Raw genomic sequence first — 25174 nt, 5'->3', positions numbered from 1 at the left:
CTTGGTACAAAACCTACAACAACAAACCATGTATTGCACCATCAATAACCCAATAATCAAACAACCATACCATTAAACCCATAAAACCAACACCATCAACAAACCCATGATTTTTCCAACACCAAAATCCATGAATAAACAAAACCACAAGCTTACCTTAGCTTCTTGAACCCAAAAGAACCTTGTTTTCACTTCAACACTCCAACTAGATGCTAAAATAAAAATAGCAAAAGATGGAAAATAAGAACCCTGGACTCCCTTGCTCTGAGGAAACCGAGAGGAGTGGAGGAAATGAGGCATAAAGTGAACCAACTCATGTATTTAATCACTTAAAATCGAAAACACGCTTTCACTGTTCACGCACCGCAGGTGCGCTAAGTCTTGGACCGCGGGTGCGCTATGCTGTCTGTACAACATCCGAAAATCTGAAAGTGACGACCGCAGGTGCGCTGAGTTCTTACCGCGGGTGCGCTCAGCCTACTGGAGTTCAGCCAAAAATCTGAAACAAGCGACCGCGGGTGCGCTCCTTTTCTACCGCGGGTGCGGTGCCGCCTCTGCCCAATCACCGCGGGTGCGGTGTCTAACTGACCGCGGGTGCGGTCACCTCTGTAGCCAACAACAAAATTTTGCAACTAAAATCAAATCGCAACGCTGCTTCTCCTCATAATTCGGCAACACTCTCAACAAGAAAGTTGCACCTCTAAATCTAATCTAACCACCCCAATTGGCCTCATACCAATTGGCTCAACATACAAATTACCATGAATTAAATCGCAACGACGCTACAATAAAACCACATAACAAGTATAACCAACAATACTATAAACCATAAATCGCAACTCTTAACATCAAAACTATACTTAAACTTAACCAAATAGTCAATAATCATACAAAATCTTAAACATACCGTTCACCAGGCTTGGCTATTACAATCTCCCCTCCTTAAAGGAATTTTGTCATCCAAATTGACGTCACTGCGCAAACAACTCATGATACTTCTCTTTCATTTCATCTTCTGGTTCCCACGTGGCTTCTTCAATCAAATGATTCCTCCAAAGAACTTTAACAATGCCGATCTCTTTATTTCTCAACACTTTAACTTTGCGATCCAGAATCTGAACTGGAATCTCTTGGTACGTCAAATTCGGCGTCAAATCCAATGGCTCGTGGTGAAGAACATGGGAATGATTCGCAATATACTTCCTGAGCATGGAGACATGAAAAACATTATGAACTCTATCAAGATCTGGCTGTAGGGCTAACCTGTAGGCTCGATCACCAACTTTATCCAAGATTTCAAATGGGCCAATAAATCTTGGACTCAACTTTCCCTTCTTGCCAAACCGCATTACACCCTTAAGAGGTGCAATCTTCAAGAACACGTGATCACCAACCTCAAACTGCAACGGCCTTCGTCTCACATCAGCATAACTCTTCTGTCTTGACTGAGCTGTCTTCATTCTTTCTTGGATAACAACAACAACATCAGCTGTCTGTTGGACCAACTCTGGACCCAACATCTTTCTCTCACCAATCTCGTCTCAATACAAGGGAGATCTACACTTTCTGCCATAAAGTGCTTCATACGGTGCCATGCCAATCGTCGCTTGGTAGCTATTATTGTACGTGAACTCAACCAGAGGCAATTTGGAATCCCAACTACCAGGATAATTAATAGTACAAGCTCTGAGCATATCCTCTAAAATCTGAATAACTCTCTCTGATTGACCGTCGCTCTGGGGGTGATATGCTGTACTGAGTGCTAACCGTGTACCCATAGCTATGTGCAAACTCTTCCAAAACTCTGAAGTAAATCTAGGGTCACGATCGACACAGGAACACCATGAAATCTAACAATCTCAGCTATGTACTCTTCGGCATACTGGTTCATGGAATACGTCGTTTTGACTAGAAGAAAATGCGCTGACTTGGTCAACCGATCAACAATAACCCAAATAGAGTTAAAACCTTTCTGCGTTCTGGGAAGACCAGTCACGAAGTCCATCGTAATATGCTCCCATTTCCATTGAGGAATCGGCAATGACTGCAATGTCCCAGCAGGCCTCTGATGTTCGATTTTCACCTGCTGACAAGCTAGGCACTGAGAAATAAATATGGCAATATCCTTCTTCATACCTGGCCACCAATAGAGTCTACGGAGATCCTGATACATCTTGGTGCTACCTGGATGTATCGAGTATGGCGCGGTATGTGCCTCTGTCAAGACGTCTCGCTGAATATCATCACCAGCAGGAATACATATACGGCCTCTGAGTGTCATCAAACCATCTTCATTCATCCCAAACTCTGAATTACCTCTCTCCTCTGCTCTGGCTCTCATCTCTATCAACTGTAAATCATTGACCGGCTCTTTACATATTCTGTCCGTCAATGTAGCCCGAATGACCAACGCTTAAAAGCGAGCAATGGTTCCTGGGACTACCAAAGCTATCTCCTCTCGTTGAGAGTCTAACAACAACGGCTGCTGAATCATAGCACTCAAAGAAGAACTCGACTTACGGCTCAATGCATCTGCTACAACATTCGCTTTCCCTGGGTGATAACTAATCGTCACATCATAGTCTTTGACAAGCTCTAACCACTGTCTCTGACGCATATTGAGTTCTTTCTGAGAAAACAAATACTTTAAACTCTTGTGGTCCGTGAAAATTTCACACTTTTCGCCATATAAATAGTGTCTCTAGATTTTCAGGGCGAATACCACAGCTGCCAGTTCCAGATCATGCGTAGGATAATTCTTCTCATAGTCTTTCAATTGACGAGAAGCATAGGCTATAACCTTTCCACGTTGCATCAGCACTGCACCGAGACCCTTCTTCGACGCATCGGTATAAACAACAAAGTCCTCTGAACCACTGGGCAATGCAAGTACAGGAGCTGACGTCAACTTATCTTTCAACTCTTGAAATCCACTTTGGCATTCGTTGGACCACTCAAACTTCACAGTCTTCCTCGTCAAATTGGTTAACGACAGGGCAATCTTGGAAAAATCTGAAATAAAACGACGATAATAACCCGCCAAACCAAGAAAACTGCGTACCTCTGATACAGTGGTAGGGATAGGCCACTTCTGAATCGCCTCGATTTTCACTGGATCAACAGCTATACCATCCTTCGAGACAACATGGCCTAAGAAAGAAATCTGCTCCAACCAGAACTCACATTTCTTCAACTTAGTATACAACCTCTTCTCTCTCAACAATTGAAGAACAACTCTGAGGTGCTCTGCATGAAACTCTCTGGTCTTGGAATAAATCAAAATGTCATCGATAAAAAAAATAACAAAGCTATCCAAATACGGTTTGAACACCCGGTTCATAAGATCCATGAATACTGAAGGAGCATTAGTCAGGCCGAATGACATAACAAGAAATTCATAATGACCGTACCTGGTCCGGAACGCCGTCTTATAGATATCAGACTCCCTAACCTTCAACTGATAATAGCCAGATCGCAAATCAATCTTCGAAAACACTGTAGTCCCCTGCATTTGGTCAAATAGATCGTGTATTCGCGGAAACGGATATTTATTCTTGATAGTCACTTTGTTGATCTCTCTATAATCAATGCAAAGCCGCAAAGACCCATCTTTCTTCTTGACGAAAAGAACCGGAGCTCCCCAAGGCGAAGAACTCGGCCGAATAAAACCTTTATCCAATAGATCCTGCAACTGAGTCTTCAACTCTTTCATCTCTGAAGGGTCCATTCTACACGGAGCCTTAGAAATAGGAACCGTACCCGGAACTAGATCAATCACAAACTCTACATCTCTGTCCGGCGGTAATCCCGGCACATCATCCTCAAATACCTCAGGAAATTCTCTCACAACATGAATATCATCAATATTCAACTTAACCATTCTATCCATATCAACAATCGAAGCCAAAAACCCATCACAACCTCTAAACAACAACTTCTTAGCCTCAAGGCACGAAATAAAAGGAAGGACCAGCGAAGTACCTGCACTTGCGAGCATACCTTCCTTATTGCCATCATCTGCAAATTTCACCGTCTTAGCAACGCAATCAATCACTGCACGATAGGTTGATAGCCAATCCATGCCAAGTATAATATCAAACGCAACCATCGGAATAACAATCAAATCGGCAAAAACCATTCGCTCATCAATTTGAACAGAGCACGCATACACAATAGATGTCGGACACAACACATCCCCAGAAGGCAATACAACATTAAACTGAAGGGAAAGAACAGAAGGAACTAAACCCAAAGATCTCAAAAATAGTTCAGACATAAAAGAATGAGTAGCACCTGTATCAATTAATGTCGTAGCTACTCTGCCTGAAATTAAAATAGTGCTAGAGATCACAGAAGAATCATGGTTTATACCTTCCTTCGTCATGGTGAAGATGCGACCCTGCACCTTCTCTTTACTCGAGCCTCTCGGACAGTCCTTGGCAATATGGCCTGCAGTTCCACATCGATAACAAGTATGAGTACCAAATCTGCACTCTCCCCTATGATGCCTACTGCACTTGGGACACAACGGCTTCTCTGGATCAGATGGAACTGTCGGTGCCTTAGAACTCGCTCTAACTTGCCTTTCCCTTTAAAACCGCCCTTTCCTCTTTGGCTCGAACCCTGACCCCTTTGAGCAATAGCCTGCTGCCTCGCCTGTCTCTCTCTTGCAATATCTTTCTCATCTTGCTCGGCTAACAAGACTTTAGCTACAATCTCTTTAAATGTCACCGCTTTGGACATATTGATGTCCCTTTTGATCTCTGCTCGAAGACCTCTAATGAAATGAGCACCCTTGTCTTTGTCATTGGAGCCAATATATGGGGCAAACAGACAACCCTCCTCGAACTTCAGAATGTACTCATCGACATTCAAACCTCCTTGACAAAGCTCTAAAAATTCAGTCACCTTCCGAGCTCTAAGTGCATCTGAGAAGTACTTGTCATAGAAAAGATCAGTAAAATCTTGCCACTTCATTGCCGGAACATCAACACCTACCTTGGTAGCATTCCACAAATGCGTGCAGCTTTGACTAACATGAACATTGCACAACCAATTCTGTCCTTGTCTTTATGGTTAAGATGATCAAATATCGCCTCAAGTGCTTTGATCCACTCTACAGCCACCAATGGATCGGTGCTTCCTGCAAATTCCGGCGGATCCATCCTCTTGAAAGCAGTAAAGATTCCATCGGTTCCAACTGCTTAAGCCACTTGGCCTCTCCCTTGGCCTCTATCTTGACATGTACCTTGCAAACGGAGCAATTGTTGGATTTGCTCACTGTAAACCTTGGCTTGCTCTTTCAATAATTTGCGGACTCGCCGACAACTCTCGATGAGGAGCTATCCTCACCCTCTGAAGCCTTTCTCTTAGGAGGCATTAACTCCTACAATGTGCTCACATAGTACATATCAACCAATGACAATAAATAGATGTAGAAGAAGACATACCCGGACTGTTGAAAGTAGACGAAGTCATATGCATTGGTCCGAAGAACGTTGCTCTGATACCACTAAATGTAACACCTCTGACCGATTTTATAAAATAACACAGCGGAAAATTAAAAATTTTCTTAAAAGAAAGAAGGATTTAAAATACATTTCAATATATAATCAAAAGTATATACATGATCAATAAAATGATACAACAAAATACAAAATATCATTTTTGTGATCATGTCCAAAATGCTAGCAAAATAGCCTTCTTCCTTCCTTCTTCTATGCATATGACCTCGGCTCCAATCAACGTCCTGGCCCGTCACTCTTATCGCATCACATGAATAACTGAAATGAGTATAAAACTCAGCAAGTGGAACTCTTACATAACAATGGATACATATCATACTCTGTAAAACATGGCTTTGAAAACATTAAATACCATCAACTCTGAAACATAAATATCATAGCATGAATAACAATAACGATGGTATTTCTCTTTTCTCTGATGGATTGATATCTAAATAGTATCTCTGTCTCTGTACCTATATCCCATCGATATAAATCGATACTCTGTTGGGATATAAGCCTATGGTCGTTGATCAACTAATTGCATGCAATCTCTGACTATGTATCAATCAATCCAATAAATCATTTGAACTCTCTTTTAGGCATTAAACCAAACACTTTGCATACTCTTTTCTTTTGTATTCTCTTTGACATAATTGAGACATAAAATGCCTCTAATATACAACAAAGTGTATTAATACATAGCATGAATCAAATGGAAGGAAATAACATGTTAAAACCATTGAAACACCATATGTATATTATCATGTGAGCAAAAGGAAATGAATTCCACTTACAACCAACAAGAAGCTTGATTCTAATCTCTTGGTACAAAACCTACAACAATAAACCATGTATTGCACCATCAATAACCCAATAATCAAACAACCATACCATTAAACCCATAAAACCAACACCATCAACAAACCCATGATTTTCCCAACACCAAAATCCATGAATAAACAAAACCACAAGCTTACCTTAGCTTTTTGAACCCAAAAGAACCTTGTTTTCACTTCAACACTCCAACTAGATGCTAAAATAAAAATAGCAAAAGATGGAAAATAAGAACCCTGGACTCCCTTGCTCTGAGGAAACCGAGAGGAGTGGAGGAAATGAGGCATAAAGTGAACCAACTCATGTATTTAATCACTTAAAATCGAAAACACGCTTTCACTGTTCACGCACCGCAGGTGCGCTAAGTCTTGGACCGCGGGTGCGCTATGCTGTCTGTACAACATCCGAAAATCTGAAAGTGACGACCGCAGGTGCGCTGAGTTCTTACCGCGGGTGCGCTCAGCCTACTGGAGTTCAGCCAAAAATCTGAAACAAGCGACCGCGGGTGCGCTCCTTTTCCACCGCGGGTGCGGTGCCGCCTCTGCCCAATCACCGCGGGTGCGGTCACCTCTGTAGCCAACAACAAAATTTTGCAACTAAAATCAAATCGCAACGCTGCTTCTCCTCATAATTCGGCAACACTCTCAACAAGAAAGTTGCACCTCTAAATCTAATCTAGCCACCCCAATTGGCCTCATACCAATTGGCTCAACATACAAATTACCATGAATTAAATCGCAACGACGCTACAATAAAACCACATAACAAGTATAACCAACAATACTATAAACCATAAATCGCAACTCTTAACATCAAAACTATACTTAAACTTAACCAAATAGTCAATAATCATACGAAATCTTAAACATACCGTTCACCAGGCTTGGCTATTACAATCTCCCCTCCTTAAAGGAATTTTGTCCTCGAAATTGACGTCACTGCGCAAACAACTCATGATACTTCTCTTTCATTTCATCTTCTGGTTCCCACGTGGCTTCTTCAATCAAATGATTCCTCCAAAGGACTTTAACAATGCCGATCTCTTTATTTCTCAACACTTTAACTTTGCGATCCAGAATCTGAACTGGAATCTCTTGGTACGTCAAATTCGGCGTCAAATCCAATGGCTCGTGGTGAAGAACATGGGAATGATTCGCAATATACTTCCTGAGCATGGAGACATGAAAAACATTATGAACTCTATCAAGATCTGGCTGTAGGGCTAACCTGTAGGCTCGATCACCAACTTTATCCAAGATTTCAAATGGGCCAATAAATCTTGGACTCAACTTTCCCTTCTTGCCAAACCGCATTACACCCTTAAGAGGTGCAATCTTCAAGAACACGTGATCACCAACCTCAAACTGCAACGGCCTTCGTCTCACATCAGCATAACTCTTCTGTCTTGACTGAGCTGTCTTCATTCTTTCTTGGATAACAACAACAACATCAGCTGTCTGTTGGACCAACTCTGGACCCAACATCTTTCTCTCACCAATCTCGTCTCAATACAAGGGAGATCTACACTTTCTGCCATAAAGTGCTTCATACGGTGCCATGCCAATCGTCGCTTGGTAGCTATTATTGTACGTGAACTCAACCAGAGGCAATTTGGAATCCCAACTACCAGGATAATTAATAGTACAAGCTCTGAGCATATCCTCTAAAATCTGAATAACTCTCTCTGATTGACCGTCGCTCTGGGGGTGATATGCTGTACTGAATGCTAACCGTGTACCCATAGCTATGTGCAAACTCTTCCAAAACTCTGAAGTAAATCTAGGGTCACGATCGACACAGGAACACCATGAAATCTAACAATCTCAGCTATGTACTCTTCGGCATACTGGTTCATGGAATACGTCGTTTTGACTAGAAGAAAATGCGCTGACTTGGTCAACCGATCAACAATAACCCAAATAGAGTTAAAACCTTTCTGCGTTCTGGGAAGACCAGTCACGAAGTCCATCGTAATATGCTCCCATTTCCATTGAGGAATCGGCAATGACTGCAATGTCCCAGCAGGCCTCTGATGTTCGATTTTCACCTGCTGACAAGCTAGGCACTGAGAAATAAACATGGCAATATCCTTCTTCATACCTGGCCACCAATAGAGTCTACGGAGATCCTGATACATCTTGGTGCTACCTGGATGTATCGAGTATGGCGCGGTATGTGCCTCTGTCAAGACCTCTCGCTGAATATCATCACCAGCAGGAATACATATACGGCCTCTGAGTGTCATCAAACCATCTCCATTCATCCCAAACTCTGAATTACCTCTCTCCTCTGCTCTGGCTCTCATCTCTATCAACTGTAAATCATTGACCGGCTCTTTACGTATTCTGTCCGTCAATGTAGCCCGAATGACCAACGCTTAAAAGCGAGCAATGGTTCCTGGGACTACCAAAGCTATCTCCTCTCGTTGAGAGTCTAACAACAACGGCTGCTGAATCATAGCACTCAAAGAAGAACTCGACTTACGGCTCAATGCATCTGCTACAACATTCGCTTTCCCTGGGTGATAACTAATCGTCACATCATAGTCTTTGACAAGCTCTAACCACCGTCTCTGACGCATATTGAGTTCTTTCTGAGAAAACAAATATTTTAAACTCTTGTGGTCCGTGAAAATTTCACACTTTTCGCCATATAAATAGTGTCTCTAGATTTTCAGGGCGAATACCACAGCTGCCAATTCCAGATCATGCGTAGGATAATTCTTCTCATAGTCTTTCAATTGACGAGAAGCATAGGCTATAACCTTTCCACGTTGCATCAGCACTGCACCGAGACCCTTCTTCGACGCATCGGTATAAACAACAAAGTCCTCTGAACCACTGGGCAATGCAAGTACAGGAGCTGACGTCAACTTATCTTTCAACTCTTGAAATCCACTTTGGCATTCGTTGGACCACTCAAACTTCACAGTCTTCCTCGTCAAATTGGTTAACGACAGGGCAATCTTGGAAAAATCTGAAATAAAACGACGATAATAACCCGCCAAACCAAGAAAACTGCGTACCTCTGATACAGTGGTAGGGATAGGCCACTTCTGAATCGCCTCGATTTTCACTGGATCAACAGCTATACCATCCTTCGAGACAACATGGCCTAAGAAAGAAATCTGCTCCAACCAGAACTCACATTTCTTCAACTTAGTATACAACCTCTTCTCTCTCAACAATTGAAGAACAACTCTGAGGTGCTCTGCATGAAACTCTCTGGTCTTGGAATAAATCAAAATGTCATCGATAAAAAAAATAACAAAGCTATCCAAATACGGTTTGAACACCCGGTTCATAAGATCCATGAATACTGAAGGAGCATTAGTCAGGCCGAATGACATAACAAGAAATTCATAATGACCGTACCTGGTCCGGAACGCCGTCTTATAGATATCAGACTCCCTAACCTTCAACTGATAATAGCCAGATCGCAAATCAATCTTCGAAAACACTGTAGTCCCCTGCATTTGGTCAAATAGATCGTGTATTCGCGGAAACGGATATTTATTCTTGATAGTCACTTTGTTGATCTCTCTATAATCAATGCAAAGCCGCAAAGACCCATCTTTCTTCTTGATGAAAAGAACCGGAGCTCCCCAAGGCGAAGAACTCGGCCGAATAAAACCTTTATCCAATAGATCCTGCAACTGAGTCTTCAACTCTTTCATCTCTGAAGGGTCCATTCTACACGGAGCCTTAGAAATAGGAACCGTACCCGGAACTAGATCAATCACAAACTCTACATCTCTGTCCGGCGGTAATCCCGGCACATCATCCTCAAATACCTCAGGAAATTCTATCACAACATCAATATCATCAATATTCAACTTAACCATTCTATTCATATCAACAATCGAAGTCAAAAACCCATCACAACCTCTAAACAACAACTTCTTAGCCTCAAGGCACGAAATAAAAGGAAGGACCAGCGAAGTACCTGCACTGGCGAGCATACCTTCCTTATTGCCATCATCTGCAAATTTCACCGTCTTAGCAACGCAATCAATCACTGCACGATAGGTTGATAGCCAATCCATGCCAAGTATAATATCAAACGCAACCATCGGAATAACAATCAAATCGGCAAAAACCATTCGCTCATCAATTTGAACAGAGCACGCATACACAATAGATGTCGGACACAACACATCCCCAGAAGGCAATACAACATTAAACTGAAGGGAAAGAACAGAAGGAACTAAACCCAAAGATCTCAAAAATAGTTCAGACATAAAAGAATGAGTAGCACCTGTATCAATTAATGTCGTAGCTACTCTGCCTGAAATTAAAATAGTGCTAGAGATCACAAAAGAATCATGGTTTATACCTTCCTTCGTCATGGTGAAGATGCGACCCTGCACCTTCTCTTTACTCGAGCCTCTCGGACAGTCCTTGGCAATATGGCCTGCAGTTCCACATCGATAACAAGTATGAGTACCAAATCTGCACTCTCCCCTATGATGCCTACTGCACTTGGGACACAACGGCTTCTCTGGATCAGATGGAACTGTCGGTGCCTTAGAACTCGCTCTAACTTGCCTTTCCCTTTAAAACCGCCCTTTCCTCTTTGGCTCGAACCCTGACCCCTTTGAGCAATAGCCTGCTGCCTCGCCTGTCTCTCTCTTGCAATATCTTTCTCATCTTGCTCGGCTAACAAGACTTTAGCTACAATCTCTTTAAATGTCACCGCTTTGGACATATTGATGTCCCTTTTGATCTCTGCTCGAAGACCTCTAATGAAATGAGCACCCTTGTCTTTGTCATTGGAGCCAATATATGGGGCAAACAGACAACCCTCCTCGAACTTCAGAATGTACTCATCGACATTCAAACCTCCTTGACAAAGCTCTAAAAATTCAGTCACCTTCCGAGCTCTAAGTGCATCTGAGAAGTACTTGTCATAGAAAAGATCAGTAAAATCTTGCCACTTCATTGCCGGAACATCAACACCTACCTTGGTAGCATTCCACAAATGCGTGCAGCTTTGACTAACATGAACATTGCACAACCAATTCTGTCCTTGTCTTTATGGTTAAGATGATCAAATATCGCCTCAAGTGCTTTTATCCACTCTACAGCCACCAATGGATCGGTGCTTCCTGCAAATTCCGGCGGATCCATCCTCTTGAAAGCAGTAAAGATTCCATCGGTTCCAACTGCTTGAGCCACTTGGCCTCTCCCTTGGTCTCTATCTTGACATGTACCTTGCAAACGGAGCAATTGTTGGATCTGCTCACTGTAAACCTTGGCTTGCTCTTTCAATAATTTGCCGAACTCGCCGACAACTCTCGATGAGGAGCTATCCTCACCCTCTGAAGCCTTTCTCTTAGGAGGCATTAACTCCTACAATGTGCTCACATAGTACATATCAACCAATGACAATAAATAGATGTAGAAGAAGACATACTCGGACTGTTGAAAGTAGACGAAGTCATATGCATTGGTCCGAAGAACGTTGCTCTGATACCACTAAATGTAACACCTCTGACCGATTTTATAAAATAACACAGCGGAAAATGAAAAATTTTCTTAAAAGAAAGAAGGATTTAAAATACATTTCAATATATAATCAAAAGTATATATATGATCAATAAAATGATACAACAAAATACAAAATATCATTTTTGTGATCATGTCCAAAATGCTAGCAAAACAGCCTTCTTCCTTCCCTCTTCTATGCATATGACCTCGGCTCCAATCAACGTCCTGGCCCGTCACTCTTATCGCATCACATGAATAACTGAAATGAGTATAAAACTCAGCAAGTGGAACTCTTACATAACAATGGATACATATCATACTCTGTAAAACATGGCTTTGAAAACATTAAATACCATCAACTCTGAAACATAAATATCATAGCATGAATAACAATAACGATGGTATTTCTCTTTTCTCTGATGGATTGATATCTAAATAGTATCTCTGTCTCTGTACCTATATCCCATCGATATAAATCGATACTCTGTTGGGATATAAGCCTATGGTCGTTGATCAACTAATTGCATGCAATCTCTGACTATGTATCAATCAATCCAATAAATCATTTGAACTCTCTTTTAGGCATTAAACCAAACACTTTGCATACTCTTTTCTTTTGTATTCTCTTTGACATAATTGAGACATAAAATGCCTCTAATATACAACAAAGTGTATTAATACATAGCATGAATCAAATGGAAGGAAATAACATGTTAAAACCATTGAAACACCATATGTATATTATCATGTGAGCAAAAGGAAATGAATTCCACTTACAACCAACAAGAAGCTTGATTCTAATCTCTTGGTACAAAACCTACAACAATAAACCATGTATTGCACCATCAATAACCCAATAATCAAACAACCATACCATTAAACCCATAAAACCAACACCATCAACAAACCCATGATTTTCCCAACACCAAAATCCATGAATAAACAAAACCACAAGCTTACCTTAGCTTTTTGAACCCAAAAGAACCTTGTTTTCACTTCAACACTCCAACTAGATGCTAAAATAAAAATAGCAAAAGATGGAAAATAAGAACCCTGGACTCCCTTGCTCTGAGGAAACCGAGAGGAGTGGAGGAAATGAGGCATAAAGTGAACCAACTCATGTATTTAATCACTTAAAATCGAAAACACGCTTTCACTGTTCACGCACCGCAGGTGCGCTAAGTCTTGGACCGCGGGTGCGCTATGCTGTCTGTACAACATCCGAAAATCTGAAAGTGACGACCGCAGGTGCGCTGAGTTCTTACCGCGGGTGCGCTCAGCCTACTGGAGTTCAGCCAAAAATCTGAAACAAGCGACCGCGGGTGCGCTCCTTTTCCACCGCGGGTGCGGTGCCGCCTCTGCCCAATCACCGCGGGTGCGGTCACCTCTGTAGCCAACAACAAATTTTTGCAACTAAAATCAAATCGCAACGCTGCTTCTCATAATTCGGCAACACTCTCAACAAGAAAGTTGCACCTCTAAATCTAATCTAACCACCCCAATTGGCCTCATACCAATTGGCTCAACGTACAAATTACCATGAATTAAATCGCAACGACGCTACAATAAAATCACATAACAAGTATAACCAACAATACTATAAACCATAAATCGCAACTCTTAACATCAAAACTATACTTAAACTTAACCAAATAGTCAATAATCATACGAAATCTTAAACCGTACCGTTCACCAGGCTTAACTATTACACTAGATATACCAATGGTTACAGATTCGATCAGGATATATGAGTTAAATAGACCGTACTGTATGCTGCCTATAACTTAATGTTTCTGCAGGCACTATCAATGATACATATGAGATTATGGGGTAATGCTACTAGACGCTCTTACCATGATCCGATGGGTGCGATCAAACTTGAGTTCTGAAATTTTTTATCAAAGGGTTGATGAAAAGAATGAAGATAGTTAGGGTAAGCCCGAATAAGAATAAATGTTATTTTGAATCACAATATAGTAATGAACTCACGTATTAGATTTTGTGTTTCTGTCGAGATAGTCAAATTCAAGAAGAATGTAATTTAATGGAGATCAAACATATTGTTTATAAAAGAATTTATAAATGAATTTTATGTAATGGAAGTTGTGGAAGATAACTTGATGGCAAATTAGTGAGGAGAGTAGAACTGTCTGTTTTAGTAAAGGAGTTCACAAAATTGGCAGCTGTCAAAAATAGATCAGTGAAAAAAATTTCATTCGAAATTTTCAATTTTGATTATATGAACAAGATTTGTACTTTCGATACATCATCGCAGCCTGATCGTCGATGGGAGTTATAGTTCGCAATTATTTATTTAGTGTATTTAGAATATATTAATTAAATAATAATGTTAGTAGTGGTGACTACTATATGTACATAGTTCTCATTAAATGTTCTATAGGGATGTAGAATTGATTAACTAATTGATTAATTAATTAACAATTAATTAAGAAAATTAAATAATGATTATTTAATTTTACGTGTATATATATATATATATATATGATAGGATCGATTAGGGGATCATCGTTGAGCTACAATAGCTCGGTTCTTGAAATATTGAACACTGATGAATTAAATCGAGTTGATTTTTTAAACTAAGAGGAAGACACACAAAATAATCCTTCGTAGAAACCAATTAAACATTTTGTAAAACATTTAAAATATATGCAAGCTGAATAAGTAAAAATATTTTGGTTGAAGCATTTTATCAAACACTTGGTATACAATATTTTGGTATTTGAAGAACACATAAAATGCTTCAACAATGCATCTTTAAAACAATGAAAATGATAAGTAAATGCAATAAATAAATAGAAAGACACGAATTTGTTTATGGATGTTCGAAGATTAACAATTCATGCGCCACCTCTTTCCCCCTTGGGAAGGATCCACTAAAAGACCTTGATTTATACAACACCTTGTACAAACTCATTTCAACTTAGGACTTATCTATTGCCTAATTGAAACTCCTAGCACACTCTCGATTGTAGGCCGCAACCTCACAATCCACATAATATTTAACATCTCTTATGCCATGACTATAAACATAATCTTTAATGTCTTTTATCCAAAGATGACTTTGCACGATATATACTACTTGAGATTTTTAATTAGGCAAAAACTTGTGTGAGACGGTCTCACGGGTCGTATTTTTCGAGACAGATATCTTATTTGGGTCATCCATGAAAAAATATTACTTTTTATGCTAAGAGTATTACTTTTTACTGTGAATATCGGTAGCGTTGATCCATCTCACAGATAAAGATTCGTGAGACCGTCTCACAAAAAAATCCACTCTTTTAATTAATGGAAAAAAGAAGGAATCTTTAGTTAGATTAGGATTATGAATCCTAACAGAATTGAGTTAGTGTATTTTTATTAAAATGATATCTAAGGTTGATAACATGTAACATAACCATACAAAAAAAATACACAAAATTCACTCTTCCTACACAAGAAAATTTTCGTCCAACTTGAATTTTTGAAGGAAAAATTGGTCACCCTCTTTTAGCGCACCGACGCCCTGGCATAGTCGCAACACCATCGAATTTTTGAAATTTCGGCGATCCAATCTCTATGCTAAATCGTTTAGATCTCTAGTGTAATCTAAACGAGGAACTCAGTTTTTTATTGTTAATCTTATTTGACGATCAAAGAAAGAGGAAGATTTGTTCGTAGGAATTATAAAATGGTCAATTTCGTCAATCTCGTACTGATTTGGAATCCAATTTTAAATAAATAAACATTTTATGAATGTTTTAAATCATACGACGCCAAAGGAACATTTTGAACAACAAAACAAATTTTTTTTTAAACTTTCGTTGCGCCTTGAATACGAGAAAACGATACTCTAACACAAATCTCATCAGTTGTATCATATGTTTAGTTGATTAGGAAAAAAAAAAGAACTTATTAGGAATCTTATCTATCATAAAATTAGATAAACTCTCTCCCCTCAAATCATAGTGTTTCTAGCAATTGACGGCCAAAATGTATTATGTTGTACGTAGAAACAACTTTGTTCTAATTTTAGTAGGAACATAAAAGAACAAATGATCACTTAAATAAAAATATTGACCAAAATTTTGTCCAACTTCTGAACAGAATATAACATGCATTTTTTAAAAAAAACAAAATAACAAGATATTTAGTTACACAACGATCTGGTAGAGATATGTAAGAACAACATTTTCACCCATCATTTCAAGGCTAGAAATATTTTCAAAACCTACAATGATATCCTCCCCACAATGGTGGAAATTTTTTTATTACCCCACTACATCAAGATCAAGAACATATATATTTCAGTTAAAAAATATTAGGAACAGATCGAAAATTAGAGCATAAATCTATATCACTTTCCAATAATTGAATGCTCGAAGTACGCCATATTTCAGATTCTCTAGGATTTTCAACTTCTAAAACATAATGCCGAGTTCGTCCCGAATTAAAAAAGAGTACACACTACTAAAGCAAAAAGTCAGTTACCAACTATTTCAAATTTGTCATCAATTGTTCGAATGAAATTAGGAAACACTGATGTTCCAAAAGTCAGACTTCCGACGCGTGGGGTGTTTAGCCCGAACTACTTTGTCTCGCCAAGATAAAGCAGCGCTATCGCAAATCATACAGAGAATGTTTTACGGACTCAAGGCATTCGAGCGAAAATGAAAATGTTTGCCATCGAACAAACCTTGATCTTCTCAATAGAAACCAATTTCTATATGCAGAACAGATAACAAAATTGAATTAGCGTCTTCTTTATTTTGTTGTCATTCATGTAAAATGGTATGTTTACATAGGGTTGGTGCCAATTCTTCTTTTCGCCTACCTGCAGAGCTATGTTTAGAAGAACAGGGAATAATTGAATATAGAAGAGCAAAGAAATACTTCATTACGAAAACCACGTCTTCACTAAACTTAAAACCAGCCAGAAACCTAGTATATACATAATAACATTACAATCTTTATATGATGACAGAGAATAACAGTATCCACCAGACAGTTTACCAATCCAAATCACAAGGTAAAACAACACATGGAGAGAAACGACTCAAATTTGTGTTTTACTCTCAAGAAGATACCGCTAAAATATCTGATGCAGCAAACTAACCAAATGATGGCAAGAGCCAACCTCGTTCTCGGGCATGCTCCACATACCATTTGAATTTATCCTTTGCATTTGGAATGTCGAGAGCAAGATCTTCGAGCCCATCTTTGATCCTACTGAAGCCTTTGGTCATTTGATTGATAGTGATCAACCCCTCACTAAAGCATGCTTGAAGTAAATCGAGCACCCTATCATTTTTCTTCTCCATTGCCATAACTAACGCTCTCTTCACCACCTCATGATTGAAAAAAGGCATGTCCAGATCGCGAATGCATTGACAAGCTTCATTGACAACTCCCCCGCTTTCATATTCCTCAAGAAGCTTCTGAATCTTGTCCTTTGCATCTTCCACAGCCCAGCCGGTGCCACCACCCCAGCACCTCAGAATCCTCTCCCCAGCATGACGTGCTGCTATGAGTGATCGTGCCATACTAACAGTTTCACTTCCACTACTACTTGGAGGCAGCCTACTGGCGATCTCTTCCAAATTTAGAGGAGCAAGGACATCGTCTATAATGGCCCTTGCCAGGAAAAAGGCAAGTTCATTTGACGCATCTAAAATGTCGAGTGCCGTATCTTCGGCAGATTCTAGCAGCATAACAAACCCATTAACTATGTCTTCGGTTGAGAAGATCTCTATATGAAGCACAGAGAGTAAAACAGAGGCCATTTCCTTCTCCCTGTTTTTTCGATCCATGGCTAGGGTGATGAGCTTCTTGAGAAAAATTGGGTTATATTTGCTCATACCTATATCTTCTAGGCTTCGAATCAGTTCTGGAATATCATCTGAGAGGAAGTATTCATGAATTATGGTTACAACCTCTTTCTTGTAGCACTTCAGGTTTTCATCAACTTTGTCTGGTTGCTTCCCATCCTCGCCCGAAGATTTTAGGTAAGATGCATCAAGCCATCCATCAGATATTGCCTGGGGAACAATGGTTTGAAAGAAATTTTTTGCTGAAGGAACATCAAGGGCAAGGTCATCAAGGCTCTCAACTATTCGAGTAATGCCTTTCACCATCTGACTTGAACTTATTAAACCCTCGTCTGCCGCTTCCTTTAACAGCTTCAAAATAAGTGGCTCCGCAGTCTGGATCTCCATGGCTAGAACTAATGCTCTTTTCACAACTTCGTGATGGAAAAATGAAACACCTAATTCTCTGATACATCTACAGGCTTCAGGAGTATCACCACTCTCCACGTATTCCCTTAGAAGGTCAGATATCTTTTTCTTCACCTCATCGACAGTGAGATGCGTACTTCCACCCCAGCGTCTTTCTATAACTTCAGCATGGTGGGGTGCTGAGAGATAGCTTTTCTCAGCAGTTTGCAGCACCTCCAATCCCTTGGACGCCACTGGAAGTATTTTTCTGACCTTGGTAATGAAAGCCGGGGGTAGAATTTCATCCACCACTGCTCGAGCAATGAATAAAGCAAGAATATCAACAGTATCCAATATGTCCACTGCCAAGTCATCAGCAGATTCAAGCAGTATCAAAAACCCCTGGCTAATTTGGGAAGGATTGATTACATCTGCATACAGAGCAGACAACAAGACCGAAGCCATCTCCTTCTCTTTGTCATGTCTGTCCATGGCCATAGAAACCAGGCGTTTAACAATGTAGGGATGGTACTGGCTTGATCCTAGTTCTCTAAGATCAGAAGCAGCCATATCTACATCCCCGGTGCTAAAGTACTCCTCTATGATGGACAACACAGCTTTTTTGTATTCATCCAGAGGATCAGATACATTTGATCCAACTAGCTCATAGGGTTCCTGCTCATGACCCGGGAAAACAAAAAGATATTATACAAACAAACTACAAATAGAAAAAAAAGGTTTCAAATAGCAATAGGAAAGAAACTATATGATTACCTCGCCACTGTCGTAGTTAGGATCCTTCCGATCAACACAAGAAATGCCATCAGTATCGATCAGCTTTCCCCATGTGCCTTTACCACCAGCACCATCTGTTGTCACAATCAGATCAATAGTGCATATGCATAGCAAAATTCAAGTAGCTTCAAAAAACAATTTAAATACAAGTGTCTCCTACTTCCAACCATTCAAGATACGGGATAGACAACACATTTAAAACTTTACAACCAGTATAGCCTCCGGTCAATAACAATGACTAGTAAAATACTTTGAATCAAACAGATTAAGCAAATCAATGAGATATGCATTTGTGTTGATTTTGCTACATTTTTCAATAGCATTATAACACATGACAGCGATTTGAAATCACAAATACCATATCCACCATTATAGTAAATGATGTGTCATAAGCCATAGTTACTCCATTCACCAGACACTCTGAAGCTCGGATACCATCAACTCAATATGTATTAAATCTGACACTAATCATCTGGTGCTAAAACGTTAAAATCTGGAAAGTAGTTTTCAGACAGTTCTAGTCAGTATCAACCATTATAATGCATACCAATTCTGTCTGGTAGAAAGTTGACTTGTTGATATATCACTAACTCAATAGAAACATTTAATATTGCATGATATCATAAAATCATGTGAACCCGTCATCATCCCTGTCATCGTTTTCATGCACTCGTTTTCTCATGTATGGTCTTAATCAAGACATACAGTGTGACTTACAGGAATCCTTATCTTAGCTGTAAATTCAACCCATAAAGGAAATACACACAGTTTGTGTTTGGCTTATGCACATACAAGTATTATGTGGCACGCTACATGGACAAATCTAATTGATTATGCAAACAAATGTCAGCCCATTGGCCATAATATCCGGTCAGAAGACTAATCTTCAACAAAAAGAGCCCTGTCATGATTCTAGACGATTTTCTGCATCAGCCCTAGTACAGTAACGATACCACGACAACAATTATGACTTCAACAAGAATAACCAAAAGCATCACAAGATTTCTACGATTTTCTATCAATTTTCCATGAACTTGAGGATGACACACACTACATTACATATGTTTTATAGATATGCAAAAAAGTCGAGAAAGCTAGTGATTTAGAAACAAAAAAAAATTTATATAGTTTGATTAGACTTTCCACAATAATGATGCATCCCTTTATGCGCATAGAGATTTGTCATTAGAGTGCTTCATATGTACAACATAGAGATTGAGGGAGAGGCTAGAGATACAACAATCAAACTTTCCATAAATTAACTAAATAATTTGTGTATCATCCAGGTAAATTGTTATCACCAAAACCAAGAGCTACATGCTATAAAACTGGCTATATATTTGTCAGAAGGCGAGCTCCCACAGACAAACAAAAGTCACAATGCCTATCAAAGGTAAAAACAGATTAGAAGAACAAAAACACGACCTGGGTACTTAAGAATGATGATCACAATGAACATCAAGTGGCATCTTTATTGTCCTTAATGATCCTTGGTATAGGATATGTGGAGATATATTAAATCTAGAAAAATATAATTTTATTTACGGAAAATTGTTTGTAATGTAATCATAATCTAATAATTTTTCTGCTTTTAATACATAATTTGGGTTTTAACTTTATTTAATTTTTCTTGTAAAAACAATAATCAAATAGAGAAAGGGTATCTTGGGAAATAAACTTAGAGTATTCTAAAGACCGCAGTTACTTTGGGGGTCTATAGCCCAAAAATATTATTGAGTTCATGTGCGTGCAAATAAGTATTATAATCCTCTTTAATTCCAATTTTTGCTTCCTATTTCAATAGATTTAAGCGTGAATCTGGTTTCTTTATTTAACAAATTAGATACCCGCCTAGAAAAAAAGCAACAAAAATAACTATGACATGTAAATTCACGTACTGGATAGGAAAAAATTATTCACCGGGCTATGAGAAGCGACAGTGGTCAGTGACATTAATTTTCTTAGAAATCATTAAATTTCCACCTGGCTGTTAACTCCAGCATTTGTTGATGAAAAGGAAAACCTTGATCTTTTCACAAGTCAAGAATCCAAAACATCATTTGAAACATTCGATTCTACACCTGACGTAGAAGTGATAAGAGCAAGCCTAGGCTTTGATCAAAAGCATATAAAAAGCCATGAACTGCAGAAGTAATTTCTTTTAAAACCTTATGGTCATTTTTAGCAAATGTTTACCAACTATCAGATTCCTTTGTCCAAGCAATTCCAGTAAAGGTCTTTCAATTATTAATGTTGATAATCTAGTTATGCAATGAAGAACCTAGTTTATGCCAAACAAATAAAGAGTTCAGTACCGAGCCCTTATTAAATCAAGAATCACAAAAAGAATCTCCATTATACTGTTACCAAAAATATACTAGTGAGTCTTGGTCTTATGAGACTAACTATGCCTTCAACAACCTTTTTCTATAGAGCTCAGACGCATTCTTCCATCTATGACAAGCTTCCAAACAAATCCACACATTCCACAATCAAAGCAATTACAAAAGAAGTAAAGAAAAATCGGTAACCACCACCAAACAAAGATAAAAAAAAACGTAAATGCATAAACTACTAGGAAGTATTATTTTCGTATGGTTCAGAAATCTGTGAGAAACAAGATAGACATTTATACTGATTAACTATACTTGAAATACTTTAAGCGTCACTAATATTTTCAGAATCTTACCCTTTTTAACTCTAATAAATTTCCCGGAGTGAGATCGGCGCACGTGCCTAACTGCTATGCCCCCAGCGGCAGCAGACTGCCCGCCGCCTGTAACCTTCACAAAATGATGCTCAGAGATCACAGACGAGTTCTGACCGGGAGACCTTGGACCCGGAGATTTCGGCGACGAAGACAACGATAATGATGACATCACCTCCGCATTTTGGGACGCGATTTTCAGCATCTCCCTCTGCCCCTCCGTCAGAAACCCCTCGCTGTTAGCCATTTTCTCCTCTTTTCACTAAAACCCTACAGAAAAACCATCGGCAATTAGCTTGGATATCAGTTTTCACATAACCACGCATCATATCTTTACCTCAGCGGATTGCAGCAACACTCCTCAGTTCTTGGCTCGGATCTCGAGCCAAGAGAGGAGATGGCGAGTAGAGAAGCAATCGAGACTTGGATCCAGGAAACAAACACAAACCGGAGAGTGGGATTTGCCAGGGAATGTATGCGACTGTGCGTGTAGGTTTTCGAAAGCGAGAGAGGCTATGGATTAGGTCGATGGACGAACAGAATAAATAGGGAGGCTGCGGGTATATGTCAGGTCACCACCTTATTAGGGCATCCACGTGTCCTTCGCTTCCCCTCCAGTGATCCCCCCTGCACTGATCTGCAGTTCCTTCAATTTAAGGAGTACGGACTACGATATCCTCTCTGGTTATATAAAAGCACGCTTTTAAATTAAAGTTACTTTTGTGAGAGAGAGCTGGATGGATATCTTCCATGCCTTTTCTTCAATAAAATGTTTGAATTCACATCCATATACGTAATTGAAAATCATAAAACAATCAGTTTTTTTAAATGCTGATCAGTATAACGATAATTTAGGTGTAAATTACTACTTGAAATTCCATTTTTTTCTCGGATGGGAGGGTTTAAAAATATTGTGACAGATCATGAGTTTACTACAGTTGAATCTCTAGAACTCGTCTAGTAAGTTTGGGACATTGGTACCAACACTAGCAACTAATTTTATCAGGCTAAGAAAGAACAAAAAGAGCAAGACTCTTTTCTCATAACCAAATAAGTTTTCCCTCCAATCATTTCATTCTGTCTTCAAATTCAGTCTGTGAATACATGAGATGACTCCTAATGGCGTGTATATATATATACTCTAAATAGAATTCCTCTAAGGTAGACAGAATATTGTTCGACTTCCATAGATTCTGCCAAGAAAATCGATGAACTTCATGCTGCATCCTGCACTATTTGTTCCCGATGTGTGGTAAGGAGAGGGCAGATGAGTGACGAGCATTCAGGATATTAGTGTAGTAGAACCTTTGAAGTACCAATATAATGCTCCGACACAAGAAGCTTATGTCAAGATGGAAAGGAACAAACATCTCCTCTACACCCAAATACTTGGTGATGAATTCTTCGTCGTTCTTATCGTTGGATCTCGGTTTTCTCGTGCCCAAACGCAGCAGAAGTTTTAAAAAATTTTAGATCTTGACATTCAATATATTTTTGAGCACTCGTATGATTTTAATAAATATAAACATATATACAAGGTTTAAAACTTTTACCTTAGTGAACAATTTTCACTTGACTCCAGCTACGACAGTATAAGCGAATGTAGCTCTTGTTGTAAATCTCACGTACGTTCTTCGAGACTCCTTTTTTCAATCTTCTAATCAGGTCTACGACCGGATTACTTGTTCCTCTCCCAACTTGCACTAGAAAGTATAGAGGGATTTTTCGTTTGAGATTAAAAACGAGAGGCGGCTCAAAACCAAACTTTCTTTGGTGAAGGCCAAAAATTGAGAGAAGGGGAGGAAGATCATGGGTTAATTGTGTTTAACCCTAAGCATAAAACACATATATATAAGCTTAGGGCCTATTACTTAAATTAAAGACTTAATAGGATTAATCAATTAATTATTCTAGTCCAACTAGTTTAATTAATTAATTAATCTTTTAAAGTCCAATTAAGAATCATAATAATATGTATGTTGGTCTTGTACTCCTACAAGCCCATTGTTGGAACTTTTCAAGTTCGCAATCTTGATTTTGATGATAACAAAATTTGTTAATTATGTTACTAATGATCTACCTTAGTGTGCAGCATCTAGGATCACTCACGAGATGTTTACATCGCAAAACTAAAGACCCAACTGATCACACGAAATGAATCAGTCTAACTGGTTACGTCAATTGAGCAGTCCAACTGATTGTCCAGTTGATAGGTGATTCAGCAGGAAAACCTCAGAAGCCTGGCCAACAGAAGGAGTGTTCAACTGATGAAGAAACACAGCTGATCAGTCAAACTGAACGAGTGTGAAATCAGTTCAACTGACGAGTCAACTGATTTCACCAGCCCAACTGAAAGATTAGTTCAACTGACCAGTTCGAAGTATCAGTTAGAATCTTTCAGTTATGGATGAAGACAAACTCTTTCAAGTGGAATCCAGCTGTACGTGAAGGCACAAAGCCATTACCCAATCAAAGGACAATAATGGACGTTGCATCAGTACATTAAAGACAAAATGTTTCAGAAGGGCAGTCGAAAAGCCGAAACACAAAGTCCAAGAAACGAATTCAAGATACAACGGATACAATGAATGAGTCTCATTGTACGATCAGTTTTCCTGCCTATATAAAGAGAAGATCAGTGAAGACTCAAAAACACACAACTTAAGAGAGAGAAAAAAAGGGCACGCTTCAAAGTCATATCAGCTTAAGAGAAGCATTCAGCCCAGTCGAGGGAACTCTTCACAGATAGATCAGCTTAGATTAGAAGCGTATTTTCCTCAGTGTGTGAGAACATCCTTGTTCAGTTCTCACACACACACACACTCTCAACCACTCAAATACAGTCTTGCACAAAGACGTTAAACTTGTGTATGTAGTCTTTCTCACATAGACATTAAAGAAGTGTTGACTGAAAGGTGCTGCCTTCAGTCTAAGTCTAGGAGTTCAGGTTAGGCAGTGGGTAAGTCCTAACTGAGTTGGTTTGTACAAGTGTTTGTATAAATCAAAGTCTTCTAGTGGATCCTACCCAAGGCGGTAGAAGGGGTGACATAGGAGCAGTTGAAGTCTCCGAACATCCATAAACATATCTTGTGTATTTAACTGTCTAACTATTGTTTTTAAACTGTCTGGATCAGTTAGAGTATCCATCAGTTCAGTTGTCACAATAACTGAACTGATGAATGCAAAAACTAATATGTCCCTTTTCGGTTATTCAGTTTACATAAGATCAAATGCTTCTAAAATAACAGTCTTCTTCACGAAGGATTACTTCGAGTTTCTTCCGCTTGGTTTTTAACCAAATTCGATTTAATTCATCGGTGTTAATATTCTTAGAACACGAGCTATTGCAGCTCATTGGAGAATATTTTGTTTGAAGCATCCCAAAGATGCCCAGCAAACGATCCTTCACCCATTACATTTAATTTAAATCTTTTATAAATTCAACATTTGAATTTAATAGTTAAATTATAAATTCAACTCCTTGAATTTATCACCTACAAAATTTAATAGTCATAAATTCAGCTCCTTGAATTTATGCTCTCAAAATTTAATTATCATAAATTCAACTCCTTGAATTTACTGTATCATAATTTTATATATAAATTCAACTATTTGAATTTATTATCT

The 25174-nt window shown here is 39.1% G+C and overlaps 1 protein-coding gene across 1 annotated transcript; it reads right to left on the bottom strand.

Annotated features, from left to right (window-relative positions):
* Window positions 1–16704: 16704 nt before the first annotated feature.
* Window positions 16705–22108, bottom strand: LOC142531944 (MA3 DOMAIN-CONTAINING TRANSLATION REGULATORY FACTOR 1-like). The gene is made up of 4 exons (XM_075638232.1): window positions 21885–22108; window positions 21530–21817; window positions 18820–18914; window positions 16705–18720 (listed from the first exon to the last, which is right to left on the bottom strand). The coding sequence occupies exons 2-4, from the start codon at window positions 21792–21794 to the stop codon at window positions 16942–16944; spliced, it is 2139 nt and encodes a 712-aa protein (XP_075494347.1). The 5' UTR covers window positions 21795–21817; window positions 21885–22108; the 3' UTR covers window positions 16705–16941.
* Between the last annotated feature and the right edge of the window lie 3066 nt (window positions 22109–25174).

The sequence above is a fragment of the Primulina tabacum genome, chromosome 17 (assembly GCF_025594145.1).
Source record: "Primulina tabacum isolate GXHZ01 chromosome 17, ASM2559414v2, whole genome shotgun sequence".
Taxonomy (NCBI): domain Eukaryota; kingdom Viridiplantae; phylum Streptophyta; class Magnoliopsida; order Lamiales; family Gesneriaceae; genus Primulina; species Primulina tabacum.
The sequence above is the reverse complement of the archived record's forward strand: the minus strand, read 5'-3'. Positions and strand labels throughout refer to the sequence as shown.